This window comes from Prionailurus bengalensis, chromosome X (assembly GCF_016509475.1).
Source record: "Prionailurus bengalensis isolate Pbe53 chromosome X, Fcat_Pben_1.1_paternal_pri, whole genome shotgun sequence".
NCBI classification, from domain to species: Eukaryota; Metazoa; Chordata; class Mammalia; order Carnivora; family Felidae; genus Prionailurus; species Prionailurus bengalensis.
In genome coordinates, this window is record NC_057361.1 from 67286483 (window position 1) to 67308468 (window position 21986).

Consider the following 21986-nt stretch of genomic DNA (forward strand, 5'->3'; position numbering starts at 1 on the left):
TTCCTTCTTTAGGAAGGGCTGGATTGCTATATACTTTCCTCTTATGACCGCCTTTGCTGCATTCCCAGAGGTTTAGGGTTGTGGTGTTATCATTTTCATTGACTTCAATACACTTTTTAATGCCTTCTTTAACATCTTGGTTAGTCTATTCATTCTTTAGTAGGATGTTCTTCAGTCTCCAAGTATTTGTTACCTTTCCACATTTTTTCTTGTGGTTGATTTCAAGTTTCATAGTGTTGTGGTCTGAAAATATGCACGGTATGATCTCAATCTTTTTGTACTTACTTACGGCTGATTTGTGTCCCAGTATATGGTCTATTCTGGAGAATGTTCCATGTGCACTGGAGAAGAATGTGTATTCTGCTGCTTTAGGATGAAATGTTCTGAGTATATCTGTTAAGTCCATCTGGTCCAATGTGTCATTCAAAGCCATTGTTCCTTTGTTGATTTTTTGATGAGATGATCTGTCTACTGCTGTGAATGGAGTGTTGAAGTATCCTACTATTATGGTATTATTGTCAATGAGTTTCTTTATGTTTGTGATTAATTGATTTATATATTTGGGTTCTTTCACATTTGGCACATAAATGTTCACAATTGGTAGGTCTTCTTGATCTATAGACCCCTTGATTATGATATAATGCACTTCTGCATCTCTTGATACAGTCTTTATTTTAAAGTCTAGATTGTCTAATAGAAGTATGGCTACTCTGGCTTTCTTTTGTTGACCATTAGCATGATAGATGGTTCTCCATCCGCTTACTTTCAATATGAAGGTGTCTTTAGGTCTAACGTGGGTCTCTTGTAAACAGCATATAGATGTATCTTGTTTTTTTTATCCATTCTGTTACCCTATGTCTTTTGATTGGAGCATTGAGTCCATTGACGTTTAGTGTGAGTACTGAAAGATACGAATTTATTGCCATTATACTTCTAGAGTTGGAGTTTCTGGTGGTGTTCTGTGATCCTTTCTAATCTTTTGTTGCTTGTGATATATATTGTTTGCTATTGATATATATATATATATTCATCTTTTCTCCCCTCTCCCCTCAGAGACTCTTTCATAAAATTTCTTGCAGGGCTGGTTTAGTGTTAATAAACTCCTTTAATTTTTGTTTGTCTGGGAAACTTTTTCTCTCTCCCATTTTGAATGACAGCCTTGCTGGATAAAGAATTCTTGGCTTCATATTTTTCTGATTCAGCACACTGAATATATACCACCACTCCTTTCTGGCCTGCCAAGTTTCTGTGGATACGTCTGCTGCAAACCTGATCTGTCTTCCCTTGTAGGTTAGGGACTTTTTTTCCCTTGCTGCTTTCATGATTCTCTCCTTGCCTGAGTATTTTGTGAATTTGACTATGATATGCCTTGTTGATGGTTGGTTTTTGTTGAATCTAATGCAAGTCCCCTGTGGTTCCTGGATTTTGATGTCTGTCTTTCTGCAGCTTAACAAAGTTTTCCACTATGGTTTGCTCACATAACCCTTCTACCCCTATTTCTCTCTCTTCCTCCTCTGGAACCCCTATGATTCTGATGTTGTTCCTTTTTAATGAGTCACTGATATCTCTAATTCTTAAATAGTGCTCTTTTGCCTTAATCTCCCTCTTTTTTTCTTCTTCGTTATTCTCTATAAGTTGTCCTCTTTATCACTGATTCTCTGTTCTGCCTCATCCATCCTTGCCACCGCTGCATCCATCCGTGATTGCAGCTCAGTTATAGCATGTTTAATATAATTCTGGCTTTTTTTTTCTTCTTTTATCTCTGAAGTAAGGGATTCTAATCTGTTTTCAACTCCAGCTAGTATTCTTATTATCGCGATTCTAAATTCTGGTTCAGACATCTTGCTTCTATCTCTGTTGGTTAAATCCCTGGCTGTCGTTTCTTCGTGCTCTTTCTTTTGGGGTGAATTCCTTTGTTTTGCCATTTTGAAGGAATAAAAGGAATCAATGAGGTAGAAATATTGAAATAAAAAAATTAAAATTAAAAAAATATTGAAATTAAAAATTAAAAATTAAAAAAACACACACAGATACAAATCAAAAAGATTATTCTAGATCCTAGGTGTGTTTTGGTCTGGGTGTTGAAAGTGGTCTGACAGATTAGAGGGAAAAAAAGGGGGGGTGGAGAAAAAAAAGGGAATCGTTTGAGAATTTGAAAAAATGGTTACACTAAAGTAGACTAAAATAGATGATGTGGGTAAAATAGAATTTGAAAAAAATATACACAAAAGTATAGAATATAGTAGAAAAAAATTAAAGAAAAATCTTTTTAATAAAAATTAAAAAGAAATATGAATTTTTTCATTTTCTGTATTTAAGAAAAAAGAAAAGAAATGAACAAGAGAAAAAAGATAAAGAAAAAAGAAAATAAATGAAAAATATAAAAAAGAAAAAAGAAAAGAAAAGAAAAAAAGGAAATCATTTGAAAATTTGAAAAAGTGAATACACCTTAGTAGACTAAAATAAAATGATGGGAGTAAGATAGAATTTGAAAAAAATTTACATAAAAGCAAAAATACAGTAATAAAATTTAAATAAAAATATATTTAAAAGAAATTGAAAGTAAAAATGAAGCTTTTATCATTCTGCATTCAAGAAAAAGAAAAGAAATGAAAAAGAGAAAAAAAGAAAAGGAAAGAAAAGAAGGAAATTGTTTGAAAATTTGAAAAGGTGAGTACCCTGAAGTAGACTAAATTAAAATGATGGAAGTAAAGTAGAATTTGACAAAATTTACACAAAAGTAAAAAATATAGTAATAAAAATTAAAGACATATTTTTAATAAAAATTGAAAATAAAAATGAGTTTTTTCTCTTTCTGCTGAATTCTGTGGTTCAGGTTGTGCAGATTGTTGTCTTAATCTTCCAATAAGTTTTCTAGATGTGTAGGATGGTTTAGTGTTGGCCTGGCTGTATTTCATGGACAGGAGACACACCGAAAGCTTCCATGCTGTTCCACCTTCTTGGCTCCTCCTACTTAACTTCTTTTAACTTCAGTATTCTAATCCATAAAGTGGAGGTAGTATCTTCTTTATAGCATATTATAAATATTAAGTGAAGGAGTGCCTGGGTGGCTCAATAGGTTGAGCATCCAACTTCAGCTTGGGTCATGATGTCACAGCTCATGGGCTCAAGCCCCACATCGGGCTCTGTGCTGACAGCTCAGAGCCTGGAGCCTGCTTTGGATTCTATGTCTCCCTCTATCTCTGCTCCTCCCCCACTCATGTCTTTCTCAAAAATAAGTAAAAAGCGTTAAAATTTTTTAAATATTAAATGAAATAACATGTAAAAGACATACTTTGGCTGCTGTCACTTAATGGGCCTTTTATAAATGGTAATTGTGATTGATTGAAATAAATAATAAGACAATATATATCTCCTAGTCTTGTCTGAAAACAACCACAATTTGAAATTCCTGTGAATTTGGGAATAATTAACAAATACCTTCTAATAACCCAAAGTATCTCTCTATGCTAGATGAACCATAACTTCTGTGAGCCCAGATATTCTAAATCTTGTGAAGCTTATGAGATTCAATCCTGACTGGAACAAAAGTACAAACGGTGTGGGGAATAAGCTTAGGAATCCCCTGGGCTTACACCAATGGGTTGACAAGGCATAAAGAAATACAAAGTCATAAAATTGCTCACACCCGATTTTGGGTAAACCAAATTGGCACCCTAAGAATAGGGGGGTGAAAAGACACCCCAAGAATAGGGAGGCACAAAGGTGCCAGGAATAAGGAGGTGCAAAGGCACCCCAAAATAGGGAGGGGGTGCAGAGCCCCCAAGAGTAGAGAGAGAGAGGCAAAGGCCTGAAATAGAAACAGTGCAAAGATGCCCAATACATAGGAATAATATTAGAAATTCAGAGTGAAAGCACCCCAAATTTAGTACTATAGCAGAAAGCTGCTTTCATAGGAGAATAGGGCCAGGTTAGGTAAATTGGTGAAATTGGACTATGGACTACTGCACTGCAGGCAAAGCAGGCCAGAGCAGAGATGATTAACAAAAGAAAAGGTGTCTTGTCAACCTTGAGGTTATTCCCCTTATCTTTCTCATCCCATAGGCTAGCAAAGATAAACAGAGGTTCTGCCTCACTTCTGCTGTAAACAAGAAATTAGTTTGGAGTTAAAAGGTTATTGGTATCCTCTTCAGCACATAAAAGCATTTGCAAGTGGACACTGGCACAGTCCAAAAATTTAAATCAATCTTTTGAAAAGAGCAAACACCCCTCACTTCCACCCAAAGAATGTGAAGTTATTTCAGTCCACATGTCAGGGTTGAGAATCAAGGTATCCTTCCCTCCAAAGACACAAAGCAGGGCCACTGAACAATTGTTACTTGGAAGAAACAGTTGCTCTCCTGCTAGCCTCAGTTTCTTGTCTGTCATGTCAAGAATCAAGTTTCTTTTATTTTTTTAATATGATATTTATTACAAAATTGGTTTCCATAACACACTCAGTGCTCATCCCAACAGGTGCTCTCCTCAATGCCCATCACCCACTTTCTCCTCCCTCCCCCCCAACAACCCTCATTTTATTTATTAGACTCCACCACAAGTCTGCTAGAACTGATACATGAATTCAGCAAAGTCACAGGATACAAAATCAATGTACAGAAATCAGTTGCATTCTTATACACTAATAATGAAGCAACAGAAAGACAAATAAAGAAACTGATTCCATTCATAATTGCACCAAGAATCATAAAATACCTAGGAGTAAACTTAACCAAAGAGGTAAAAGATCTGAAAACTTTAGAAATGTTGAAAACTATAGAAAGCTTATGAAGGAAATTGAAGAAGACACAAAGAAATGGAAAAACTTCCTGTGCTCATGGATTGGAAGAATAAATATTGTTAAAATGTCAATACTACCCAAAGCAATCTACACATTCAATGCAATCCCAATCAAAATTGCACCAGCATTCTTCTCAAAGCTAGAACAAGCAATCCTAAAATTTGTATGGATCCACCAAAGACCCCGAATAGCCAAAGTAATATTGAGGAAGGAGACCAAAGCAGGAGGCATCACAATCCCAGCCTTTAGACTCTACTACATGAAGTCATAGGGTATACATGAATTCAGTAGAATCGCAGGATACAAAATTATACAGAAATCTATTGCATTTCTATACACTAATAATTAAGCAGCAAAAAGAGAAATTAAGGAATCAACCCCATTTACAATGGCAACATAAACAATAAGATATCTAGAAATAAACCCAACCAAAGTGGTGAAAGACCTGTATTCTGGACTCTAAAACATTGACGAAAGAAATTGAAGATGACACAAGGAAATGGAAAGACATTCCATACTGATGGATTGCAAGAGCAAACATTATTAAAATGTCTATATTACCAAAAGCAATCTACACATTTAATGAAATCCCCATCAAAATGCCAATAGCATTTTTCTAAGAGCTAGAATAAACAATCTGAAAATGTGTATGAAACCACAAAAGATCCTGAATAGCAAAGCAATCTTGAAAAAGAAAAGCAAAGCTGGAGGAATCACAATTCTGGGCTACAAGTTATATTACAAAGGTGTAGTGACCAAAACAGTATGATACTGGCACAAAAGTAGACACATAGATCAATAGAACAGAATAGAAAAAACAGAAATAAACCCACAATTATATGGGCAATTAATCTTCGACAAAGTAGGAGAGAATATCCCATTGGAAAAAGACAGTCTCTTCAACAAAAGGTTTTTTGTGAAAACTTGTCAGTTATGTGCAACAGTGAAACTGGACCTCTTTCTTTTCCCATACCCAAAGATAAATTCAAAATGGATTAAAGACCTAAATGTGAGACCTGAAACCATAAAAATCCTGGAAGAGAGCACAGACAGTGATATCTCTGACCTCGGTCATAACAACATTTTTCTGGATATATATCTTGAGGCAAGGGAAACAAAGGCAAAAATAGACTGTTAGGACTACATGAAAACAAAAAGCTTCTGCACAGTGAAGGAAACAGTAAAAAAAAAAACCTAAAAGGCAACCTTCTGAATGGGAAAAGATATTTACAAATGACATATCCAATAAAGGGTTAGTATCCAAAATATATAAAGAACTGATGCAACTCAACACCCCCAAAAATAAAATAATCCAATTAAAAACTGGGCAGAAAACATGAACAGACATTTCTCCAAAGAAGACAGATAGTTGGCCAATAGATGCATGAAAAGATGCTCAACATCACTGTCAGAGAAATGCAAATCAAAACCGCAATCAGTTGTCACCTCACACCTGTCAGAATGTCTGAAATTAAAAACACAAGAAACGAGTGTTGGTGAGGTTGTGGAGAAAAGGAAACACTTTTGCACTGTTGGTGGAAATGCAAACTGGTGCAGCTACTGGGGAAAACAGTTCCTCAAAAATGTATAAATAGAATTACCCTATGATCCCATAATCACACTACTATTTACCCCCAAAATACAAAAGTGCTAATTAAAAAGGATAAGTGCACCCCCTATGTTTATTCCATTATGGTATACGGTAGCCAAATTATGGAAGCAGCCCAAGTATGCATTAATAGATAAATGAATGAAAAAAAGTGGTATATATACATACTTGAACATTATTCAGTCATAAAAAAGAATTAAATCTTGTCATTTGCAAGGACATGGAGCTAGAAAGTATTATGCTAAGCAAAATATGTCAGTTAGAGAAAGGCAAATACCCTCTGATTTCACTCATATGTGGAATTTAAGAAACAAGACAGTTGTGCAAAGGAAGAAAAGAAGAGAAAGACAAAGAGACAGACTCTTGACTATAAAGAACAAACTGATGGTTACCAGAGGGGAGGTGGGGGGCGAGAATGGGTGATATAGGTAATGGGGATTAAGGAATGCACTTGTGATGAGCACTGGGTGATGTATGGAATTGTTGAATCACCTGAAACTAATATGACACTGTTAAATACACTGGGATTAAAATAAAAAGTTAATTAAAAAAAAGAACTGGAAAAATGCTAGCAGGTATATATTTTTAAGAATTATTCTGTCATGAGAAAGATCTAAAATCACTTAGAAGCTATAATAATTATGGACTTTTTAATTTACAGATACAAAAATAAAAATTAAAGATAAAATTTAAAGCAAAAAAAGGACATAATCTCAAGTCATTTGGAAAGATTTTCTATGAGGCTGAAACTAAGAAAAGCTTGTAGATAATCAGAAAGCAAAGCTTCCCACTACTCGGTTTTGATTTAACTGCACTTTAGGTTATTGATATGCATTAGCTAGCCTCACTTCTGCATCATTAGATGTGGGAGTTTTCTTTGGATAAAGAAAAAAAAATAGGTTTATACACGGATTTGTAGACTTAAAGCTATTCAATCCAGTTGTGAGACATCATTAACAACAAAATAATAAAGAAGAAAAGCTACATATCTTCTGTGAAACCACAAATCTTGATCCGTGTCTGAATTAATTTCAGCTAGTTCACAAACACTGGCTTTTAATTTGAAAAATAAAAACAACAAAATATTTTTTTCAACAATATAGTTTCTTTGTCCTTTGCGTTCTAGATTAAGAAGAAACAGCAAGATGTGCTTGGTTTTTTAGAAGCTAACAAAATAGGATTTGAAGAAAAAGACATTGCAGCCAATGAAGAGAATCGAAAGTGGATGAGAGAAAATGTACCTGAAAACAATCGACCAGCCACAGGGTACCCCCTGCCACCTCAGATTTTCAACGAAAGCCAGTACCGTGGGGTAAGAAACCAATTTAAACTCTTGTTTTATCGAAATGGATTGCCTCACATCCATCCTATCCCCTTCACTACACCCCCAAATTTGCATACAGCCATTTATCCTGTTCATCTCTTCATCCAACCTAGGCAGCTAGGATATTTCTACTAGGAAGCAGATGGATGAGTAATCCATCCCTACCTCACAACTTTCCTGTAAATGCATAAATACAGACCTTGGGCACATAGTTTCCTTTCCCTTTTTTTAAAGATTTTATTTTTAAGTAATGTCTACACCCATCCTGTGGCTCAGACTTACAACCCTGAGATCAAGAGTTGCATGCTGTACCGACTGAGCTAGGAAGGTGCCCTGCCTTTCCATTTCTTCATCTGAATTCTATCTAGAGCAATTGTGTTGTTTCTGTCCTGTCCATGAAGAAGTTTCTGAAAGAAGTCAGCTGCTTTACTTATTTAGATTAAAAGTAGTTAAAAAAGAGTAATATCTTATTTCCTACTTGAATCTAGTAATACTTTTATTTTGGTATTATTTAAAATATATTTTTTTTAATTTGAGAGAGAGAGAGGGAGAGAGAGAATCCCAAGCAGGCTCTGCACTGTCAGCACAGAGTTGGATGTAGGGCTCCATCTCATGAACTGTGAGATCATGACCTGAATGGAAATCGAGAGTTGGACGCTCAGCTGACTGAGCCACCCAGGTGCCCCTTATTTTGATATTATTAATGAATTTTCATAAAATCTTAAGTTAGCTAATTGAACTCATGTAAGTAACAAGGGAAACAAAAATGGAGTTTTTGCTTTGTGACTGGTGTTTTCAAGTATGCCATCTTTAGTTCATTTAAACCCTAGAGTAGTTTCCTTTATTCTTTTAGTAACATCTGTCGTCTCTGGCAATTTTAGATACTATGGCAAGTGCAAGTATAAACAAAACAGTCTTTTCTCTTAAGGAGCTGGTTGGGAGTGAGATGTCGGAAGAATCACACACACCTGAAGCAATTGGAATGTGGTTATAAATATATGTCCATGTGATGACACAGTACAGAAAGCATATGTGAGGGCTATAGGAATTTCTAGTAAAGAATTGTTTGCACTGCTATGTCCTCAGAATTAGCATGACTGAGAGAAAAATGTATTAGAGCCAGAAATCCAAATCTTCTACTTGATAGGTTTATATGGAAGTAAGAAGGACACTTTTGGGTGGGGATCTTTTTTATGTGCCAATTCAGAAAATCTAGGGGAGGAACCATGGAAAAATTGAGAACTTTATTGGCATAAAATATTTTCTCTGTGAATTCAATTTGTTCAGTTCTGAGGAGCATCCTGGAGATTTCAACTGTTGCTGCTAATGGGGCCAATGTGTAAAGACATACTCTGCAGATAAGGAAAAGACAATTGGCTCTTCATTTAGATAGTGAAACCTCAGTGCCTCTATAATGGAAATTTCTGCAAATTATTGAATTCCAGGAGCTGGAAGAGGCCTTAGAGGCCATCCAGTGCAATCTAAGCCAGCATATATTCTCTTAACTTTTTTGAGTCAGAAATTTTAACTCATTTGACTTTGAAAACAAGCACATTTTAGGTTATAAGGGTAACGTTTGAGAAGCATTTACCTGGTTTATTTCTCCCTCAGAAGCCACACTGTAAAGGAATGGAGTATGTTATAGAAATAAGGTATCACTGAGAAATAAGGAGATGGAAAGGAAGGGGCAGGAGGTGAGACTTGATCAAATAAATATTTGTTAATGGAAAGAGAATCCAACTTTTACTGAATGCCTGCTATATACCAGACACTAAGTTAAGAATTTAATAACAATAAGAATTAAAATTTATCCCTATACAGACTCATATGGAGAAGAATATATAGTAACTATTCATAGAAAACATATGTATGATATGTCAGCTATTGTGCCACATGCTTTATGTGTGTTATATTAATTAGTTCTCATACTAATCCCATGAGGTAGGTATTGTTATTCCTGTATTATAGATGAAGAAATTGAGGCTTAGAAGAAGGCTAACTGACTTGCTAAACCATACAGCTAGGATTTAAGCCTAAATCTGTTTTATTCTAAACCTCTTACCTTTGCTGTTGAAACACTGTGTATTTCATTTTCCTATTTATGCAAAGATCCCATTTTTGTTCTTTTTTCCATTCTGTATTATGGGGGAGGTTGACCTCAGTAAATTACATTTCCCAATCTCCATTGGTGAGTGGCTACCTATTAGGTTTGGCCAATAATAGGAGATACTGGTTGGTAGAGTGGAAGACAGAGGAAAAACCAAGGTATTCCTCTCTTTCTTGCTTCTGGAAGTGTCCATGACAGTGGCTATGTCTCCTTTGTGGTACTACATGTCTCAGCCCCTGGGTTTTGTAATATCTTCTCTACTCTTTCCTTTAACCTTGTAGCTGTGGTAGTAGCTTCTTGCTGTTGTTAATCTTTGGGTTTCCTTATCATTTCCTGTTTGCCTTTCCTCTATCACCCTCTCTCTCTGCCCCTCCCCCGCTCACTTGCATTCTCTATCTCTCTCTCTCAAATAAATAAAACATTAAAAAAGAATTAAAAATATTCTGTTTACTCTTGTATTCTTAGCACCAAAAAAATGATTGGCATGTAGTAGGTGCTTAATAAATATTTTCAGAATAACTTAATTAATCTGGGTTAATTGAGAAACTGGTAATGTTCTTTTGTCTCAGAGTTAGAAACCTGTTTGGGCTTGCAAAGTCCAAGGCCAAGAAAAGATAATATACTTTGATCCAGGGCAACCTGGGTGGCTCAGTCTGTTAAGTGTCTGACTCTTGATTTTGGCTCAGGTCACGATCTCACAGTTTGTGGGATCAAGCTCCCCATTAGGCTCCATGCTGACAGTGTGGAGCCTGCTTGAGATTTTCTCTCCCTCTCTCTCTGCCCCTCCTGCATAAAAATAAATAAACATCTAAAAAATATATATACTTTGATCCCAAAACACTTGAACTAGAGTTGCATTTCTTGATCAGTAGAGTACAATTTTATGATCAGATTTAAATATAGTTGAAGACCTACTTTCTTTCACATGAACTTAAAGACTGATAAGAATTTTTTTTGTTACTTTGAACAAGAGGTAAGAAATACCTCTTCTACAACTGTTGGACTCTTTCAACTAACATTTTGTTTACTTCCAAGTGGTTGAGTTTAGAAATGATGTATATTGTTTGTATATTGTTTACCTTGAGTGCTTTAAAGGTAATGTGTCTCAGTATGAAATTGTTTGTTAGTATCCAATTAGTTTCACTTTAGAATAGTGAGCTCAAAGAGTGAGCTCATAGGATACTGTTCATATGTGCCTACTGTGTAGGGTTTATTCCTTTGTCAGCATCTAGGGTACATGATAAGGTGCTTTGAGTTAATCCTTGGGAGATTCCAGTAGGGCTAATCAATTCTGACTGTGAAAAGAATCCCTAAATAAGAGAGAGAAATTCTGATGTTTCTGGGGGTGAGGTTCCAATTTAAGATCATCCATTGCTTGAGAGATCCTCCAAGTATCAGGAACTATACATATATCTAAAATTTATATCTCCAGATCCTCCAAGTACCAGGAATTACACATACACATATAGAAAACTATAATTGATAATCTGTTGGTGAGGAAGTCTCTAGAGAAACCAGAAAATTATGAGTGCTCTTCACCTCCAATAAATCAGCCAAAATGCCAGACTTATTTCTGTGTGTTTTAAATTAAACAAAGTAAGGCCAGTTATAGGCAGTAGGTTTCCAAGTTTTCTAAGTAGGTTTGCTATTGATTATATGTCATAGTCAAATTTAGGCAATTCTATTTGTTACTTGTAAAGCATGCTTAGTGGCTTAGAGGATGACAGTGGGAAGCCCAACCAAATTCAGTCATGTGAGGCTTTTCATGGATCCCTGAATTGAAACTTTTTTGTGGTCCATTTGCTCTTCTGGTCATATTTCATGAAAATCTCATTCCCTCCTTCCAAAAACAGCACAGATTTATTACTCTTATGGTCTTGGGCATATATAGCTAATATTCAGTCTACTGAAGGTTCTGAGGATATCTCTATCTTAATAAATAATGAAAGGGGCGCCTGGGTGGCGCAGTCGGTTAAGCGTCCGACTTCAGCCAGGTCACGATCTCGCGGTCCGTGAGTTCGAGCCCCGCGTCGGGCTCTGGGCTGATGGCTCAGAGCCTGGAGCCTGTTTCCAATTCTGTGTCTCCCTCTCTCTCTGACCCTCCCCCGTTCATGCTCTGTCTCTCTCTCTGTCCCCAAAATAAATAAACGTTAAAAAAAAATTAAAAAAAAAATAAATAATGAAAGAGAAATAATGGGGAATGGAAGTAATAGCCTCTCCTACTAGAAATAAGCAACCTCTTGCTGGCAAATAGTTGGCTGCTTTAGCTGTGGAGAAAGCTACTTGGCCTGAGGCAGATTTAAATGCTATGTGATATTAAATAATCCGGTTTGAAATTTCTGCCCCACAAAATAGCATATATTCTAACTCACATTAAATAGGATCTAACATGCCTTGATTCTTTACTACATTTCCCAGAGTCCTAGCACTATGGAAATTCGATAACCTATATGCCCCCCCCAAAAAAGGTTCACCAATCAGTTAGTTATGAATAAATTTGCTCTTTTATTTCCTTTGTTGGTTACATATTGCTTATTCTCCTTTCCTTCTTTTCATTAAGGACTATGATGCCTTCTTTGAAGCCAGAGAAAATAATGCAGTGTATGCCTTTTTAGGCTTGACAGCTCCACCTGGTTCAAAGGTATGATTCCTTTTTTTCCTTGCTTTATTAGCCATTTTATTGCTGCTGGGTTTTTTAGTCCGTGAGATGTCTACCCTTATTATGTATTCAGATTAAGCTAGAGGCAGTGTAACATGGCTGAAAGGAAATGCTCCTTTTTTGCATGCATTTAATTCCTGGTAGGGCAGACATGTGCATAATCAAATACATAAAGTATGTGAGTGGGACGTAGGTGGAGTGACTTCACCATCAAGTTACCCAAAGCAGTAGATCTCTCATTGACCCATTCATAAATAAGTGGTTACCAACTTTAAAGACTCCATTATTTCAGCTGTCATGAATGGTTTTACATCAACAGAACACATCTTACTCATAGTAATCTTCTTGGCAGCATCTATTGTCTTTGTGTGAGAGTAAATGCTGGAGTCATCCATTCAAATTAACTAAGAGCATTGGGGCGCCTGGGTGGCTCAGTCGGTGGAGCCACCCACTTTGGCTCAGGTCGTGATCTCACGGTTCGTGGGTTCGAGCCCCGCATCGGGGTCTGTGCTGACAGCTCAGAGCCTGGAGACTGTTTCAGATTCTGTGTCTCCCTCTCTCTCTGCCCCTCCCCTACTCGCGCTCTCTCTCCCTCTGTCGCAAAAATAAATAAACATTTAAAAAATTACATAAAAATTAAGAGCATTTGAGTTTCTAAACTGGTCACTAAATTGCTGGCTAAATTTGGGACTTTCTCCCTGCCAGCAACAAATAATTTTTCAAATGGCAGTGTTTCCTGGGGAGATCATATAAAGAAAAGAATCAAAAATTAAATTGCTTATTTAATGAAATGTCTCAAAGCTATGGGCTTTAAATATACCTTTGCTTTTTACCATAGGTCTTTTCTTTTTTAAAATATTTTTAAATGTTTATTTTTATTTTTGAGAGACAGAGCATGAGAAGGGGAGGGGAATAAAGAGAGGGGGACAGAGGATCAGAAGCAGGCTCTGCGCTGATAGCAGCAAGCCCAATGTGGGGCTCGAACTCATGAACCAAGAGATAATGACCTGAACTGAAGTTGGCTGCTCAACCAACTGAGCCACCCAGGCACCCCATGCTTTTTACCATAGGTCTTTTCTACACAGGCTGGCTTAATCAGAATGTATACCCCCCTGTTCTATCATTTTATGTTTTATTCATAGCAACTGATTTTATGTTAAATGGATTCTTTGAACTCCAGCTCCTTCTCCAATTTCGGGAATCTGTGTTATTACTTGTTTTCAACTAGAGATAATTTACTAACATTGCTGTCTGGTTCACTGTGAAATTCTGTTTCCTTCCTGAAATTTCTTTTCCCATGAATAAAATGTCTTATTTTAGGCTTTGTATAATTTAAGTTGGAAGAAATGTTAGGTAAGACATTTCTGTTTAATCAAGTTAGTAAAACCCAAGTTAAATCATTGATTTCAGTTCAGATAAGAGGAAGTATGAAAAGAAGGATTATCTATTTTCTGTGACTGATTACTCCCTCTTCTTTAGTTAAAAGTAGAAGTCATTCATTCAGTAAGTATTTATTGAGTGCCAAACACTAACTTGACATTGATGGTGAGACAAATATGGAGAATACAACTTAGTCGCTACCTTCAAAATGTTTTTAACCTAGTGAAGGAAAAGTATACAAATAATTATATAACAAATATGACTACAAATAATTATAATCCAACACATGTTATAGTAAATTCTGTATGGTGTGAAAAAAAGTGCCATAGGCATCCAGAGAAAATAATAATAAATTATTTTTAAGGAATTTGGGGAAAGTTTCATAGAGGAAGTGACATTTGAGCTGTTAGGGATTCAAAAATACTGAAAGGACACTAAGGTGTCTTTCATAGAGGCAGAACAGGAACTACTGCATGTAGCTTCACATGATGATATTTTCAGGGAGCAAAGTGTAGTGCTGCATGTCTCCATAATAGGGCATATTAAATAGAGGAGGTGAGATTGACTAGGTAGGTTTGGACTAAATTATGAATGCTGTGTTAGGTACTTTCAGTTTTATCCTCTAGGTATCTAAAAGCCAAGGTAGGAAAAGGGGGAATACAGTGATAAGATTATCTCTGTACTTTAAGATGTGATTTGATCTATGTCTTAAGAGAATAAATTTGAAAGCTGTATGGATTATAAAATATTGGAGAAATGAGATATTAGAGATAGGCCTACCCATTAGAGGGTACTTTAGAAGTCCAGAAAAGTAATGAAGAGGGCTTAAAGTGGTGTAGTGGCCATGGAAAGAAAAAATGAATTTAGGAGATATAGAAAACTCATGTATAATAAGATATAGAAATTTATGAGATGTTTGTGTATGTAAAGAACTGGGAAGAAGTGAAGCTATATACAGGGCTTCTAACCTGAGTGACTGGAAAATAAAACAAACATCATGTAGGAAACAAAAAAGTGAGTGATCCAGGGGAAGAGTTAGTCTTGGAAAGGAGAGGACATGCATTTTTTTCTGACATTGGACAGAATGAGAAGAGAACGATAAAAATAGAAATTTTAATGTGCAAAGAGGTTAGAGAAGTTCATATTTTAAAATGTCTTATATTTAGTGTAAGGTCATCTGCTAGGTGTGATGGGAAATTTAAGGTATTAGAACTTTGAGGAGAATTGAAAGGATTCAGTTGGTGAAAATAGTCTAGAGTAGATTAAGATTGTGAATGGAAGTATGGCTGAGCAAAATAGAGGGTCCAGCTAGAGTTGATGAGTTCATAGTGGAGCCAGTCAGCTGATAGGTTTTTTTTTTTCCATCCTCATTTAAGCCTAGGAGTAAGAATAAAGTAAAACAGTGCATGTTAGCAAGGAGAGAGTGGATAGATTGGGATAATAAGAAAAGATCTTGAGTTGACAGTGGAGTTAAGGGAGGATTGGTAATAGGGAGATTGTTTTATTTTGTTTAATTTGTTTTTACTTGAGTATAGTTGACACACAATATTACATTAATTTCAGGTGTACCACATAGTGATTCAACTTTTGTACGAATTATAGTAAGCTATCATTTGTCACCATGTAATGCTATTACAGTATTCCCTATATTCCCTATGCTATGTCTTTTATTTGGTGATAGGAAGATTTTGAATGCTAGTATTTCATAGGTTTTTTTTTTAATTTTTTTTCAACATTTATTTATTTTTGGGACAGAGAGAGACAGAGCATGAACAGGGGAGGGGCAGAGAGAGAGGGAGACACAGAATCGGAAACAGGCTCCAGGCTCTGAGCCATCAGCCCAGAGCCTGACGCGGGGCTGGAACTCACGGGCCGCGAGATCATGACCTGGCTGAAGTCGGACGCTTAACCGACTGCGCCACCCAGGCGCCCCATAGGTTTTTAAAAGGTTTTTTTTCCAAGACTAAAAGTGATAAATTTGATATCGGAATGATGATTTTTCTATTCTTCAGCTCAGCTTTCAGAATTTTTTCCCCCTTTAATTTAATATGACAATAAGCCTTCCAGAAAGAACTGACAAAGAGAAAGTATACAAAATAAGGGGTGACTGTGTGGCTTAGTCAGTTAAGCGTCCAGCTTTTGATTTCAGCTCAGATCATGATCTCACAGTGGTGAGATGGAGCCCAGCATTGGGCTCTGTGCTGATCATGGAGCCTGCTTAAGATTCTCTCCCTCCCTCATCCTCTGCCCCTCCCCTGCTCATGCTTACACACTCTCTCAAAAAAAGAAAGTATACAAAATAAGAAATACAACTAGTTAACCCACATTTGAAAAATGCACTGACAATAAAGACATGTGATAAAATGAGATTCAATTTTCATCCATGAAATTAGTAAATATAAAACAAAGGATAATACTCAGTGCTAAGAAGGGTGCATTAAAATGCTCACATATTGCTGGTGGTAGTATGAATTGGTACTCTCTTTTGATAACTAGAATGGCAAACAGGTATCAAGGACCCTAAAATGTTTACAGTTCTTCACCCAGTAATTTCACATGGGGTATTATAGTCTTCATTAATGAAATAATTCTATACATGGAAAAAGTTTTATGAATAAAAACAAATCAAAATGCTATTTGCAATCCTAAAACTTTGGAAGTAAATTAAATGTCTAACAGTGGGGTCAACCAAAATAAATCAACACTGAATGAATTTTATGGATAAAAATATGTTTCAAAGCACTATATATAATCCTGAAACTTTGAAAACAAGTTAAATGTCCAAAAATAGTGTTGACAAAAATAGTTTATTCACTGAAAGAACTAGTGCTTTCATTAAAAAAATGATTTTGTGAAAAGATACATTATAATAAGGTATATAATTGTTTTTACTGTATGATTAATACTCTATGTTAAGAGACTGAACTGAACCATAGCTAAACATGAATATTTTTCTCCTTTCTTTATGTTCCAAATAACTTGCATACATTCTATTTACATTTAAAAATTATTCAAAACCAATTCAGTGGAGAACTTGGTATTTAAAAATATCTTCTGACAAATATTTCCATAAAACAAGGAATCCTCCTGTGAAAGACAATTTTTATATTATTTTGTATATGGATGCATTCAAAACAGGGTATATTAATATTTACTATTTATTTTATTAATATGGAAGATTATTCCTGAGTACTAACATTTTTTTATAGAAGGTGATGGTTTTCAGATATGAAATAACATTTTTTTACTAAAAAATAAAAATCTGGTGATGTTAATGTTGAGAGAAAAAATTATTGACGCATATTCACTAGTAGTATATTGAGGGAGTAGAGAATGCTGGTTGCAGAAATGTTCTCATTAGCTTTGGTTGAACCACACTGCTTCAGGGAGGAGCAATGGAGTCTGCCTCTGCTGTGAGATTTGAAACATTCCTATTTCCACTAAGCCCATTCTATTTTACCACATATCCAAGAGAAATTTTATATTAATTTCACTTAGCTGTGGTGTTGGTCCTAGTTACTTGGCAAAAAGTGGAGAAGAGAAAAGCAGGAAAGAAGGACGTATGCTTGAAATGGCCAAGCACTGAGCTAGACCCTTCACATACAACTCATTTTATCCTTAAACCATCGTTATGAGCTAGGTGTCCTGAATGACATTTTATAGAAAAGGAAACTGATGCTCAGATAATTTAATTAATTTGTCCAAGGTTACATAATTATTAAGTAACAGAGCTAAAATCTGAACCCAGGATTATTTGATGCAAAATTGGTACATTTATGGAATGATGTTTATATTAGGAATAAAGGGGGAAGATACCTCATATGGCTGTTTCCAAATCTCTCAGTTTAATTAGATAATCCATGAACTATAATTATTGGCTACTTACATTTATGTACTAACAAATATTTTAGCACAATTTATATATTTGATGGATAAAATATAATTAGAAAAGTAAATAATTTACTTTAAATACAATGTATTATTGCAAAGGCAAATTACAAAAAAATTGAATAGCTTTTTTGTTTTGGATGTCTGTGCCAATAATTTCTTCCATTAAAAGGGATAACTGAGAGCTAAAGGATTTATAACTAATTACAGCAAAGAGTGATAAGATGTGACTTTAGGGATTTAGGGTGTTTCCAAAATACTAGTTACTCAGAGGCATTAGATGTGCATAAAAAGAAGGACTTCACATATTCACATTTTTATTTCTATTTCTATTGTATTTTATTATTATTTTTTTTTTTTTTTAGAGAGAGAACACGAGTCAGAAAGAGGGGCAGAGGGAGAGAGAGAGACAGAGAGACAGAGACAGAGAGAGAGAATTCTAAGCAGGTTCCACACTCAGCACAAAGCTGTACACAGGGCTCCATTCCACGACCCTGGGTGATGACCTGAGCCGAAATCAAGAGTTGGGTGCTCAGCCGACTGAGCCACCCAGGCGCCCATATTCACATTTTTATATAACTACTTCCCCAATGATATGAGCTAAGCCTTTGAGGAGTCTTAGTGTAAAATTCATTATGTTATGAGGAAATTCTCACAAGCTTGTTCCATAAAATGAAACAAAATGCATAATGAGGGTCTAAGATATATTCATTTTGACAACGTAACATGATATTTAAAGTTTTAAAAGCGCTTAGGATCTTTTTTTTTTTTTTGCCAAGGTTTCTGGAAGGTAGTATTTTACATCTGTTTTGTTGAAAATGTATTAAGAATGAATTACAGGGGTTCATGGGTGGCTCAGCTCAGTCAGTTGAGCTTCTAACTTTGGCTCAGGTCATGATCTCATGGTTCATGTGTTTGAGCCCCAAATCAGACTTTGCACAGACAGCATGGGGCCTGCTTTGGATTCTTTGTCTCCCTCTCTCTCTGCCTCTCCCCTACTTGTGCTCTCTTTCTCTCTCTCAAAAATAAATAAACATTTTTTTAAAAATTAAAAAAAATGAATTACAGTGTCCTCTTTTGCATCCTTCTTTCTTTCATTTCTACCTTTTTTTGTTTTGTAAGAATCTAGGCATCTTTCATTTTTGCTCTTTCCCCCTTCTTCTGGGCAGAGTATCTGGAGTATTCAGCTACTCCTACTCCTCCTGAGACCATCAAGTATTCAATTTATGACAGGTGTTTAGAATGATATTGTCTAGTATGCATGATTTCTACAACCTAACTCTGAAGTTTCTTTCACCAAAGTCACTCTTACCACCCATCTTTAGTTCCATAAACTTTCCTTGAAGTGTATTTTGTGTCAAGTAGTATGGTAGGTTCCAGAGCACACCTATAGGTCAGAGTTCCTATGGTAGAAATACTCATTGCCCAGAGGAGAAGAAAGAAAACCTGACCTGTTTTCCTGCCTACCATTATAAAATTTAAAGCAACAACATTTTAATAAATATCACATTTTTAAAGTAATTTAAACCTTAATTAAACAAAACAACTAACTGTAAACTTTAGGTGACAATGTTTTGAACACTCAATTTTTGATGAAAAATCACAGAGAAAGGAAATCATCTATTTTTTAAAATTTGAACTATAATTGGAAATCACTGGCTTTTATGGAATTATTTCACACAATTAGTAATGATTAGGCAGTCTTCTATTACATCTGCTTCTAAGCAGAAGTTTCTATTTTATAGTTTTTCTATTAAGAATTTTTAAGCAGTCTTCTCTGGGAAACATTTGTTTTTGTTTTTGAATATTCTTAATAATTTGAGCTAATATAGTGTAACCAAAATGTACATGGATGTCTGTTTTGTGATATTTAAATTTATGTTTTGTTTGTTTTTCATTTCAGGAAGCAGAAGCTCAGGCAAAGCAGCAAGCATGAACCTGAAACATTCTGCCTTAAGCATCCTGAAAAAGGAATCTCTATTGCTCTTAAAATTATCTTCAAAAGAAATCAGCTTAATGTTGAGATAATAGATTATTTGGTGTTTTCACATGCAAACAATCAAAATGAATAATACATAATTAAAATGTGAGTATTATGATGAGGAGAATGAGAAGTGAACAAAATTTTTAGATGTCATGGAATAGTATTGTTATCTGCCAAGGCATTTTATATACTTCAGTGATTGTAAAAAAGAAAAAAAAGACCTGTGCCTTTTCTGGTATTATTATTGCAGCTTTTAAAACAGAGCAAAAGAATCTGTCTCTTGTTCCAAAATTGCCTCATTAATTTTAGCTAACAAAAATATGTACCCTTTGATATAACATTATTGTGATTAAAAAGCAGTTGCAGGTAATTTTTATGTGTCAGACATTGTAATTTCTTATGGTAATTATAACATTCCCATTATTTTGTAATTGAAACTTTTATGTACTAAACAGGTTTTTTATGCTTCTAAATGTAGCCCTTTATTGTTTACTTCAGTGATCAGAACAGATGATCTCCTACAAAAAAAAACAAAAAACAGATATGTTCAATTGACAAGTTCCTCCCTTAACTGCAGAGCTATGATGCAATTATGTTTCTAAGTTGCTTGCCTCATTGAAACATGTATATATATATATACATACATATATATGTATATGTATGTATATATATACATATATATATTATGAAACTGGGCTAGCATGTAATTTTAAAATGGCATTCTTTTGCAAAAAGCTCAGACTTCTAATTAACTATTACAAAATAGGTCAGCACTCAATGCCCAAGTCTGGTTTTCCTTAGGTCTTTGCTAAAAAAAATCTTAATGGTTCACACTTTTAAATCAACTTGTGGTCATGAATGCCACTACCTCTCAGATATTTGACATGTTTGTTTCAGCTTGGGCACATATTGTATGAATATGTAAATCTAAGCAGAGAGAATCTTTTCTATGCTTCTATTCCAGTGATAACACAAGTATCAGATAAAAGAGTCAATTTTTAAAATATTAATTATGAAAACTTGTAAGAAAACAAAAAACATTATGACTTAATTACTTACCCGGAAGATATACATATTGTACCTTAGTTCCACACTACTTTATTACTTAAAAAAAACCACCTTTTACTTTAAATTACCTTACCCTATCATTTGATGTGTGCAAGTCTGTGTTCTATGCCAAAATCAACATACAGTGAAGACATAGTTTTGTTTACTGAGATTCAAACTTAATGTGATGCTTTACAATAAACTCAGTCCTTTTAGAAACATATTTTACGTGTTCCTGGAGTTTCTAAATAGTATAATAGTAATTTTAGATGAGTAATACATGTTTTAGAAAGTGGGAAAGGAGAAAAGAAAAAAATGACAGAAAATAATTTAAATGTAATTTCTAAATTTCCTTTTTTAGGATTCTAAATTTTGCTATATACACTAGAATTAAACAGAATTATTCCATTGTTTTGTCTACAAAAATATGCCATAGAGAACTCTAGAGAAAACAGGGTGCCTTGTAATTGATTCTGGAAAATGCTAGAAAAATGTTTGGTCAATATTTTCTCCTGAGCTTTATTAAATGCTGATTTATGAAGTTTTGGGATGATGGGGGACTCATGGGGTCCAGAGCCAATGGCCAAGAGAGAATTCTTGAAGATGTCTTTGGTGCAAAAAGTTGATTTTATTCAAGCATGGGGACAGGACCCATGGGTAGGAAGAACTGCACTGAGGTCGTGACAGGTAACTCATTATATATCCTCAGGTTGGGAGGAGATCGGGGATAGAATAAGTCTTTAAGGAATTTTAGAAGCAAGGTTTCCAGGACCTTGAGGGGCTAGTGGTTGCTAGGAAAATGCCATTTATTACTGTTTAATAAAACCTCAGTCATAAGACCCTTCAGATGTATATCAGGAGACCATAAGCTTGGAGTATGATTGCCAGCATGTGTCTTGGGGCAGTTGAGATAAAGGAACTTGACTTACAGGATCCTTGACGCTGGGAAAAAAGGTAAGATTCTCTTTTGCCCCTAGCAAATTGTCATCATCTAAGCAGCTGAGCTGAGCTCCTAGAGGGCGGTCACTCTGCTGATTTCAAGGACTTGTCAATTGGCTGTAGGCAGTAAGGGAATTTAATTTTTCATTTGCCTTAGTTTCCCACATTACCATGGCAAGCACTTAAACCCCTTTCCTTTGTTTTTGGGTAGCCAGGAGTGTCTGAGAAATATCACACATATTCCACCTGGG

The 21986-nt window shown here is 35.3% G+C and overlaps 1 protein-coding gene across 2 annotated transcripts in view; it reads left to right on the top strand.

Moving 5' to 3' along the window:
• The window catches only part of SH3BGRL (SH3 domain binding glutamate rich protein like), an 84607-nt gene extending 63588 nt beyond the window's left edge, over positions 1-21019 (top strand). For both annotated transcript variants that reach the window (XM_043571520.1, XM_043571521.1), the window contains exons 2-4: positions 7534-7719; positions 12399-12479; positions 19669-21019. In XM_043571520.1, coding sequence (XP_043427455.1) covers positions 7534-7719; positions 12399-12479; positions 19669-19701 — 300 coding nt within the window. In that variant the 3' untranslated portion in view covers positions 19702-21019. The remainder of the gene's footprint in view (positions 1-7533; positions 7720-12398; positions 12480-19668) is intronic.
• Positions 21020-21986: the final 967 nt, after the last annotated feature.